This window comes from Garra rufa, chromosome 4, assembly GCF_049309525.1.
Source record: "Garra rufa chromosome 4, GarRuf1.0, whole genome shotgun sequence".
NCBI classification, from domain to species: domain Eukaryota; kingdom Metazoa; phylum Chordata; class Actinopteri; order Cypriniformes; family Cyprinidae; genus Garra; species Garra rufa.
Window position 1 is genome coordinate 12,384,713 of NC_133364.1, and position 11,410 is coordinate 12,396,122.

The 11,410-nt window shown below is 31.3% G+C and overlaps 2 protein-coding genes across 2 annotated transcripts in view; one reads left to right on the forward strand and one right to left on the reverse strand.

The window, feature by feature from the left end:
* mettl25 (methyltransferase like 25) overlaps positions 1 to 9,635 on the reverse strand; it is a 20,211-nt gene extending 10,576 nt beyond the window's left edge. Inside the window, exons 1-5 of the mRNA XM_073838657.1 lie at positions 9,328 to 9,635; positions 7,613 to 7,780; positions 7,374 to 7,492; positions 6,692 to 7,300; positions 4,881 to 5,028 (exon numbers count right to left, since the gene is read on the reverse strand). Of these exons, the coding sequence (XP_073694758.1) occupies positions 4,881 to 5,028; positions 6,692 to 7,300; positions 7,374 to 7,492; positions 7,613 to 7,780; positions 9,328 to 9,532 (1,249 nt within the window). The 5' untranslated portion in view covers positions 9,533 to 9,635. The remainder of the gene's footprint in view (positions 1 to 4,880; positions 5,029 to 6,691; positions 7,301 to 7,373; positions 7,493 to 7,612; positions 7,781 to 9,327) is intronic.
* Positions 9,636 to 9,777: 142 nt separating this feature from the next.
* Positions 9,778 to 11,334, forward strand: ccdc59 (coiled-coil domain containing 59). Its single transcript, XM_073838658.1, has 4 exons — positions 9,778 to 9,981; positions 10,330 to 10,672; positions 10,756 to 10,873; positions 11,020 to 11,334. The coding sequence occupies exons 1-4, from the start codon at positions 9,828 to 9,830 to the stop codon at positions 11,182 to 11,184; spliced, it is 780 nt and encodes a 259-aa protein (XP_073694759.1). The 5' UTR covers positions 9,778 to 9,827; the 3' UTR covers positions 11,185 to 11,334.
* The last annotated feature ends 76 nt before the right edge of the window (positions 11,335 to 11,410 follow it).

The window sequence follows — 11,410 nt, forward strand, 5'->3', positions numbered from 1 at the left end:
CAACACAAAACAACAGAGATGAGAAACAGCTTTTAACATAAGACACTGGTTAAAAGTTTGGGGTCAGAAGATCTTTTTTAAAAAAGATTATACTTCTAGTCAAGCAAGGATGCATTAAAATGGATCAAAGATTGCAGTAAAGACATATAATGTTATAAATGATGTCTATTTTAAATAGAAAGTTTAAAAGAACAGTGTTTATTTTTTAAAGAAAAAAAAAAACTTACCATTTTCAACCTTGATAATAATACAAAATGTTTCTAGAGCATCAACACAACATATAAGAATGATTTCTGAAGGATTATGCCACACTGAAATAGAGCTTTTACTAACTATTATTTTGGTAATCGAGTAATCGGTTGATTATTCAGGCGATTAATCGGACGATTATTCGGGCGATTAATCGGTTAATTGGACAATTAATATGATTTTCTTTTTTGTGGAAAGACAGATAAAAATAGACCTAAGTTAACAATAGCCTTATAATATTACTTAAAATACATATATAATAGCAATGAGGGAATAATAATTAGTTCAAATAAAGTATCAGAAGCAAGAAATCATATGGTTTTATTGAACAAAACTGTTATCAAATAATCCTGTAAAAATGTTTTCCACCCATATTCAACCTTGATAATAAGAATAAATTTTCCTAGAGCTTCTACTCAGCATTTCAGAATGATTTCTGAAAGATCAGATGACCCTGAAGTAGGGCTGTCATAAACGTTAATATTGGTAATCGAGTAATCTGTCAATTATTCTGATGATTAATCAAGTAATCTGATTTTTTTTTGTAGAAGCATCAACTTAGCATTTTAGAATGATTTCTGAAGGATCAGATGACACTGAAGTAGAGCTGTCACTAACGATTATTTTAGTAATCGAATAATTGGTTGATTATTCTGACGATTAATCGAATTATTATAATTTTTTGTTCTTTTTTAATTTTTTTATAGAAACAATAGCCTTTGTAGCAATGAGGCACTAATAATTAGTTCAAATAAAGTATCAGAAGCAAGTAATCATATTGTTTTATTGAATAAAACTGTTCAAATAGTCTGTAAAAATGTTTTCCAACCGTTTTCAACCTTAATAATAAGAAGACATGTTTCTAGAGTATCAACTCTAGCCACACTGAAATAGGGCTGTCACACGATTATTTTGGTAATCGAATAATCAGTCGATTATTATGACGATTAATCAAGTAATCTATTTTTTTTTTTTAGCAGATAGACCTAAGCAAGCAATAGCCTTTAAACTGACTTTAAATAGATATATAATAGGGAGGCAATGATAATTAGTTTAAATAAAGTATCAGAAGCAAGTAATCAGTCAATTATTCTGAAGATTAATCGAGTAATCTAATAATTATATTATTTTATTTTTTTTTAGAAAAGCAGATAGACCTAAGCAAGCAATAGCCTTTAAACTGACTTTAAATACGTATATAATAAGAAGACTATGATAATTAGTTTAAATAAAGTCTCAGAAGCAAGTAATCTGTCGATTATTCTGACGATTAATCGAGTAATCTAATAATTATAATTATTTTTTGTAGAAAAGCAAATAGACCTAAGCAAGCAATAGCCTTTAAATTGACTTTAAATACATATATAATAGGAAGGCAATTATTCTGACGATTAATCAAGTAATCGGATAATTATAATTCTTATTTGGTTGAAAAACAGATAAAAACAGGGTTTTACTTTTATTTAAAAATCGCTAGGAACAGTTAGCATATTAAAAAAGATACTGATGTATCCTCCTGTGTTTGCCAGTTACTCGACACAAAAAAGCAATCAGGGATTTTTTTTTAAATCGAGTACTCGAATTGAATTGAGGAATCGTGACAGCCTTACACTGAAAACTGGAGTAATGATGCTGAATTTTTTTTATTTTTTATTTTGCTTTGCATTACAGGAATAAATTATATTGAAAAATATATTAAAATGGAAAACAGTTATTATAAAGTGTAATAATATCTCACAACTGTACTGCATTTACTGTATTTTTGATCCAATAAAAGCAGTCCTGGTAAGTATAAGAGTCTTCTCAATAGCAAACATGAAAAATGTTAACAACCCCAAACTTTTATTGCCTTTTAAAACTGAACACTAAACATTTTGTGGATGAGAACCTGTTGAACACATGCCATTCAAACAAGACCCACACTGTAGTTTGAGGCCTATTCGTGGAGCAGATAAACACAGTTTAGTCCAGCTATCATGCTAATCTAAACCATGACAAATCGAACAGGATCCAGAGTCCAGCGCAGGCCTGAAAAATGTGTGTGCAATACAGAATAAGCTGTGTGTAAAAGAATGCCTGAGAGAGGGACATCGCAGCGATTTCATTATGAAACATTTGATTCATTGGAAGTGAACTTTAACACTGTCTTAAGGCGACCAGTCGCTGTGGGACGTTAAACTGAAGGATCTACAGTTTGCATTTGATTATAACACACTGTTTAAAACTGAAGTGTGTATTTTTTTGATTAAACCATTAATTTAATGCACTATAAATATGTGAATGCTTGAAAATGGTGTTCGTGGGTGGGACTTCCTGTTTCCTGTTTAAGACATGCGTGGGCTTTTCTGGATTGAGTCAGCAAATGCAAGGCCTGATTGGAGATAGCGCAGAAAAAGTATTACGCTGTCAGAACGAAAAGATCATAGCAGTAAATCCTACTCAGGCAAGCGAAATTCTATGCCAGATTTTTATAAATCTGTGGGATGCACAAAAATGACACACTTCACCTTTAAATGCACAGCATGCTGTAATCATACAGGGGTTTTGAGAATAAAAAAAACAGTGTGCATTTCCACTGGAACCACATTTGTTTCATTACATTACAACAAACGTGCTTGTAAAGCGGGGCCGCTGAAGCCCTGACATCATCATGCTGCAAACGCCACATGTTGTACTGACTCTTCTTGAGTTATTGAGATCAAACAGACAGTCTGTTGAAGGGAAGAGAGTGTTTGTGATGTCAGTCCAACTTCTGCACACACTTCATGCATTTTAGCTCTGTCCCTGCAGCAGTTGAGAGCCTGTGATGTGATCCCCAGGCTTTAAAAGACAATGAGATATTATTTTAGTCCTGCTGCGCTTCACAGCATGGGACACTGACTTAATCGACAGTAATTATGTGATCAAAATATTATTTTTTGTAAGCGCTCCAGTCCTTTCTGCACTGTCTCCTCTAACAGAAAGTGTCTAGGAGAAAGAGAGAGGCAGACAGAAACCACATGCTCTCTTAAACTAACATCAAGGCTTAAAGGGAAAGTTCATCTAAAAATAAATATTCTGTCATCATTTAAATATTCTCATGTTGTTCTAAACCTGTATTACTTTAGTTTCTCTGAAACTCAAATGAAGATATTTTGAAAAATGTGTTTTGGAGCCAAGTGAACTAGTAGTAGTAGTAGTAGTTACAAATACATTACAATTACATTTATATTACAAAAAAATTATCATATTATTTGTAATAATAACAATTTATTATTAAATTGTAATATAAACAATATTTATTTAAAAAATGTATTATTTATTTTAAATTAACATATTATTAATTATAAAATGATACAAAAAATAAATTTCATTAGTAATTTGATTATTTAAATCATTTTGACTAGTCATACATTTATTATTGTTGTAGTTATTCTAATTGTTAAACATAGTTTTATTTAATTCTTTATTAAATAATAATTAAGATTAGAATAATTATTAGAATGGTATATATTTGTAGACATTAATCACTACAGTTTTTAATTATTAGAATGTTAAAATGATTAGGATTTCATTAGAAAGGTACAAATACTTTTAATATTACATTATAAATAATAATAATAATAATTGTTATTCTGTTTATTTAACAATAAACAACAATTAAAATATTCAACATACAATAATTAATAATACATTTCATAATAATACAAATTATTATTATTATTGCTGTTGCTGTTTATTTAATAAATAAACCCAACATACAATAATTAATAATACATTTCATAATAATAAGAATTATTAATATTATTATATTTAATAAATAAACAACAATTAAAATATTCAATACAAATAATACAAATTATTATTATTATTGCTGTTGTTGTTTATTTAAAAAAGAAACACAACTTACAATAATTAATACATTTCATAATACAAAACAAAAACTAAGTACTACTTATTTTGCAACTTATATTTTTTTAATAATAATAATAATTATTATTATTGTTATTATTACTTGTTTGTTTATTTATTAAATAAATAAAAAACATTCATTATAAAAACCTTAATATATTTTATGATACGAAATATTATTACAATTTTTATTATTATTTGTTTATTATTCAATAAATAACAACAAAAATATTCATTATAAAATAAAAAGTACTTCTACTTCTAGTACAAGGATTAAAAATATTCAATATAAAACAATTAATACGTTTTATAAGAAGACAAATTATTATTATTATTAATTTGTTAATTTTTAAATAACTAAATGAACAACAAAACAACAACTACTCCTTATTATGCTACTTATAATACATTTTATAATAAGAATTATTTTTATTATTATTATTTTTTTATTAAATAAATAAACAACAACAAAAATATTTAGTATAAAATACTTAATACATTTAATAATAATAAAAATGATCAATTCTTGTTTTTGTTATTATGTTTATTTTCATTTTCTTTAACCCAGTACAGGGCTGACCATTGCTGGAAAGAACATTATACAGAGAAATGCAATTTACAGCTTGTCTTGGGCATCTTGACAGAGACAGATTTGTCCACGTGTGTGTGTGTGTGTGTGTGTGTGTGTGTGTGTGTGTGTGTGTGTGTGTGTAAGATGTACAGACAGGAAGTGCTCTTACCCTGTCTGTCCTGATCAAACTCTTCAGAGAGCAAGTGGTAGCAGCAGCCCACACTGCAAACGGCACGCAGCTCCCGTTTGGCCCTGAACATCCGCAGAGTGCTAGGGGCCAAATCTCCACACGTATGCAGCCCAACCAGAACTGCATCCTGGGTACCAGCCAGAGAAAAGAGAGCGGGAGAAAAAAAAGGGGGTAATTTAATGAAATCAACACAGACCGTTTGCCATCTCTCATTGATCATAAATAATTTGCTATGGACACATCCAAGTCCCTCTCTATTCTTGAGCTCAATTTCATCTAATTAACATGATTAAGATAATCGCAGGCGTCTCGCTGAGCTGTAATAGCAATGGTACAACTTTAGCTCTAATCAAAGCCCACAGCTGGACAACTATTGCAGCATAGCCTGTCTCTTGTGCTATTATATGAGTTTAGTATTCATGAAATATTTGTTCCTGAGAGAATGTCATACGAAATGAATTCACAGCGGGAAAAAAAAGTAATGCTTAAAATAGCATGGAAAATAGGCATGATATTATATGATGATATGATATTATAAAAACAACAATGTAAAACTCTTTAATGAATCAATAATTAATTATTACGACAACAATAATCCTAATAAAGTTATTATAATTATTTTTATAAGCAGTAGTCTACTACTACCAATATATTGACATAACAATGACATTGTTATTATAATAATGCTAATAAAGTTGTTATAATAATTATTTTTAGTAGCAGTCGTCTACTAATAGTAATAGTATTTCTTATTACAATTAAGCTATAAACAATAATACTAATAACAGTAATAACAACAGTATTATTACAGTAATTATTATTACTGTTGTTTTTATTGTTATTACTTTACATTATTACACAATTTTATTTTACAATAAATAAAGTATTATCATTATCATTATTACTAATACTATTGTTATTGCTTTTATTTTAACAACGTGTATTATTATTATTATTATTACTGCTATTATTATTAAATAAATAATGATTTGTTAAATAATGATTTGTTAAATAATTATTATTACCATTTTTGTTGTTTTACACTTTGTGCAAAAATGTTCTTCCCTGACCATTTATTTCAGATTAATACATTATTATTATTATTATTATTATTATTAATAACATTAATGTTTATTTTGTCTCAGAATAATTCTAAAATACACTACTAATCATCTCATAGTCAATAAATAATATTAATAATAATTAAAATAAATTAATAAACTAAATAATAATGATAATAATAATAATAATAATAATAATAGTAACAGTATTATAACATTAATTATTATTGCTGTTTTATTATTGTTACATCACATTATTACGCATTTTTTCTCCCCTGGTTATTTATTTTACAATTAATAAATTATTATTATTATTATTATTATTATTATTATTATTATTATTATCATCATCATTATTTATTACTACTATTGCTATTAATTTTATTTTAATAACATTTATTTTAACATGTTTAAATTATTACTATAATTATTATTAAATTATGAATTAAATTATTTTATAAATCATTTTTTATTATTATTACTGTTTTTGTAATATTTTTTTTTTAGTTTTATTGTTGATTATTTAATTTAGAATGAATAATACAATATTATTATTTAAACAAAATTTATTTAAAAAAAAAATTTATTTGCCATTTTTTAGATATTTTTCTCAAAATGTATTACTAATAGTCTCATAGTCAATCTCATTAACAATAAAAAATAATATAATTATTATTATTGTTTTTTCCTCCCCTGGTCAGAGCCCCCATTGTCATGACAACTCTTCACCTCCAGCTCTGTGATCAGCGTCTTGAGCTCAGTTTCTGCAGTGACATATGAGGTCAGAGGGGAAAACAGCCTGTCGTCGCTGTAATTTCCCCTCCCTTCACGAGCCTTCCTCTCCAGATTTTCTCTCTTCCTCTTCTCCCTTTCCTCCAGGCTCAGCTGGCTGGGGTGTGCGCGGGGAGAGACGTCCTCTATGACGTCCAGAGACAGCATACTGAAGAAGCTGCTTCCTGAATCTGAATCAGTTGAGTCTAAAGGACATTCTGCTGCATTATTTGAAGTAGACAAATCACTGGTGACTTGTTTTGATGAAGCACTGGTATCCGCTTGAGCCCCAAAGCTTTCCTTTTCCTCAGTAATAAAGTTTTTGTTGCCATCACTGTTTTCAAAGTTTATGCTTTGTTGTCTACTCCCATCCTCACTGTCCAACTGGTGTTTCCTAGTGGCTTTGTTCGGTTTCTGATAGGCTTTGGAGAACTTCTTCAGTTTCCTGTTCCTCTCCTGAGCTCCATGCGTATTGGTGCTGGAGGAGTCAATCCCAAACACTTGTAGGTTAAACCGCATGGACAGATAGGAGCACAGGTAGCCTTTCCCTGAACCCACGTCTATCACCTGAGAAGAAGAAACAGATTACGTAAAAGATGAAATTGAGTTTTTTAACTAAAACACATTTCAAACATTTTACCTGTTTGACTCGGCAGCTTTTGGCCAAACAAGCCACAACCTCAGACATTGCCTGCACCTCATGGGCCTTCTTACAGTTCATAAACTCATCCCGTACAACAACTTCATCTGATGACTCTCCTATTAGAATTACAGACAATGCATGAAATACAATCTTCTAATAAACTGAATGTAACATGCATAATAATCACAATAAAGATCCAGTGGAATGTAAATGTGATTTTCAGGGCTTTCAGTTACCTGCTATACTGTCTCCAGACATCAGTCTCAGATTCTGCATCAAATCTTCCAGCTGCATACAGACTCCCAAACCTGGTATACAGTGGGCTGTTGCTGCCCTCAGCAGGGCTGATATGTCCACCAACTTCTTTGAGGCATTGCAAAAACCAAAGGTGGTGTTCTCTTTCTCTAAAAAAAACGAAAAAAAAAAAAAAAAATGTATACATATGGGCCATTCTACAGAATTGGATCAAAGTTGGAAACAAATGTTGTATGTATGCAACTTGTATAATCTCTGTACACATTCTAGTAATTGTGCAGTTAATTCTCATATTGTATTTTCAGAAAGTTCTGGCATATTTGTCCTCTCCTCAAATGTGTCACTACCGAAACACAGCTATATATAATTTAATAAGAAGGGTTATATGGACCTATTAAGGTTTTGCTTAGATCTTACTTGTAAATATATTTTTTTATAAACAAAGATGTCACTACCGAAACTTCATCAAATGTTTTGGCCGTGACCATTTTATGTGATAACACCCAAAAAACAAAGATGTCACTACTGAAACTCCACCAAATGTTTCAGTAGTGACAATTGTATGGGATAATGTGCAAAAAAACAAAGAGGTCAGTACTGAAACTTCACCAAATGTTTCGGTAGAGACAATTTTATGGGATAACACCCAAAAAACAAAAAAATGTCACGACCAAAACTTCACCAAATGTTTCGGTAGTGACAATTTTATGGGATAACGGCCCAAAGAAACAAAGATGTCGCTAACGAAACTTCACCAAATGTTTCGGTAGTGACAATTTTATGGGATAACGCCCCAAAAAAACAAAGATGTAACTACCGAAACTTCACCAAATGTTTCGGTAGTGACAATTTTATGGGATAACACCCAAAAAACAAAAAAATGTCACTACCGAAACTTCACAAAATGTTTCGGTAGTGACAATTTTATGGGATAACGCCCCAAAAAAACAAAGATGTAACTACCGAAACTTCACCAAATGTTTCGGTAGCGACAATTTTATGGGATAACGCCCCCAAAAAACAAAGATGTCACTAGCGAAACTCCAAATGTTTCGCTCATTCAGTAGTTACAATTTTAGATACGTTTGAGCCTACCTCAAAGATGCTACTTAGCACGTGTTTAGTTAGCACAGTTCTGAACAGTGGTAGACAAAAACTAATGTTATGGTGTTTTAATAATAGGAAAAGGTGTTCGGTAATTTCTTAAAGTTACACATAGATTTTTAATACTTTTGAACACATTTACCTCAAAATGATGAGGCCATGTAGCTATGAGAGAGAGTGACACAGGAATATTTCCTGATCATAAATGTAAGGGTGTAGTTAAAATCAGTCTCAGCCAATGGACTAAATAAAACATACACTGTTACGGTAGTGATGTGAAAACACTTTTTTTTAAAAATCAAAGATATTTTCAAAAACAATGGATAAAACGCAAAAACAATATTAATATCATATCATATTCAAATAAGATTTGAATACTTAAATCCTTTTTTAAAGTGTTTTTCCCTGTACAATTCTGTGTGTACATAGGTATAGAGTAGTCAACATTTGAAGTTGATCAAATGTTCATCATAGTTGTCCTAAGACAAGAACAGGTATTGTTTTGGTTTTAGGACAACTTTGATGAAAGGTTTTGATGTTGACTACTGTGTATGCATGCCATATACTATAAATCAGATTGAGAGCATCTTACCTTCTGTCGCCTCCATGTGGTCTTGTGTGGAACTGATAGCACACAACACTTCTTCTGGACTCAAACACATGAACGTGCTCCAAACATCACGCGTGTAAAAGTCCACAGTGTGCGCATTTGAGATACTTAACGATATAGAGAGAAAGCGCTTAACTTCATCTATTTTTCTTTTTAAAGTGTCGATGGGTATGTCATTAAATGCCATTGTTTACGGGCTCAGAAAAAGAGAATATTTAGCGAGAGGAGCAGCAGTTGACCGAGTATTTAAGACATAAGTAGTCAAATCAGGATAGATTCCTCTGAGCGACCGAATGCGCGGCCATGTTGGGTGTACCAGCCAGCGTTCTGTTGAATCGAATATGCTGCCCTCACACAAATGGCGTTTAGCGTGATTAGTAATGCCTTGCGACCATCCGTACGTCATTATTGTGCGTCTTTACACGAGAAACATCCGTTTTGTCCACACACTAGTGTGAGCAGATGTGAAGTTAACGTGAGACATGGCACCTTTAAAACAAAACGCAAAAGGCAAAGGTCCGTTTAGAGGAAAATACTTAAATAACAAATTTGCACATGGTGGTTTATCACACAACGCCAAAAGGAACAGAAAATGGCTTCCGGAGAACAAAGTCTTTGATGGTAGTTTAAAAGAGGGTGAGTAGTTCGCTTTAAACACACACATTTTAGATGTAGAAAGTTCACAGTAAATAAACAAGTTTGACATAAAGATCAGTGATAAATAAAGACATCCGAAATTAGAAAAATCTGTGTAAAACGTAACGTTACTTACCTAGTTTTTAGATACGTATCGTTGGATTAACGTTGGTTACATACGCTTTTAAAAACATGTCTACAATGTTATACCAAAAAAGTTAACTTATGTATTTTTCTTATAGTAATTGCTATAATATATTTTGATTAACATATTAGATCTAGAAAAAAAAAAAATGTTGACAGTGTGAATAAAAAGGATTAAACTTTGTATGTGTACTACTTTCTCAGGTCAGGGTTTTGCTTTCAAAAGGAAGGAGAAAATAAAACATGAATACAACAAAATTCTTCGAAAGGAAAGGAAGAAAATACAAACATCAAAAACCCAGTTAGAGGAGGAATATCCTGAGCATCTGAGACATCTATACCTGGCGGAAAGAAAACGACTAGATGAAGAAGAAGAAGAAAAAAAGAGAAAAAGATATGAAGGGAGAGCAGCAGGTAAAGAGACAGAGGAAGACGATGAACTAAAAACAGTGCTGGAATCTTCTTTCACTAAGGAACACATCTCAAACACAACAACTGATCAAACTACTGCCTCTGATTCAGCTAATGAACCAGCACAGTCTGACAGGTACAGTAACAGCTAGTATATATACACACACACACACATACAAATGCAAAGCCACATTTCTGATTTCTGATTTGTGTCATCAGCTTCCACAAGACTCCATTCATCCAAAAGAAGCAGAAGCAAAAGCAGAAAATGTCATCGTATCAGAAGACAAAGCTAGAATATGAAAGGATAAAGGAGGAACGTGCACGAAAAAGAGAGGTGAGGAACACTTTTCCATTCCCTAATGAATCTCCTTAATGTCATTAAGGAAGGAAGCATTATGTCATGTAAACATAGACATTTTTATTACCCTTTATATACATGCATGGCAAATGATTGATACATGTTTCATTATGTCTGTGTAGGAATTCTTGAAAGACAAAACTCAGCGAGAAGAGGCTCTGAAGAAATATAAGGAAAAGAAAATCGCAACGTATCAGGTGTTGAAAAGAAAAACCAAGAAGGGTCAACCCAACCTCAATCTGCATATGGAGCTATTGCTGCAAAAGATTCAAGCTCAGCGCAAATAATTCAGTATTATGCATAAAATCAGACTGTGAAGTTAAAATGGACCATCAAATAATAAACCATCCAGTTTGGGTGAGTGTTTTTGACCCCTAGGATGTGTATACCTTGGTCTTTCCCAGTAATGTTTCTTGTAAATAAAATATTAAAGTATGCTTTACTGAAGTTAATTCTGGCTGACGGTACAGAACTAATGCTGTGACAGTAAGCTTATGGAAAAACTATTAAGTG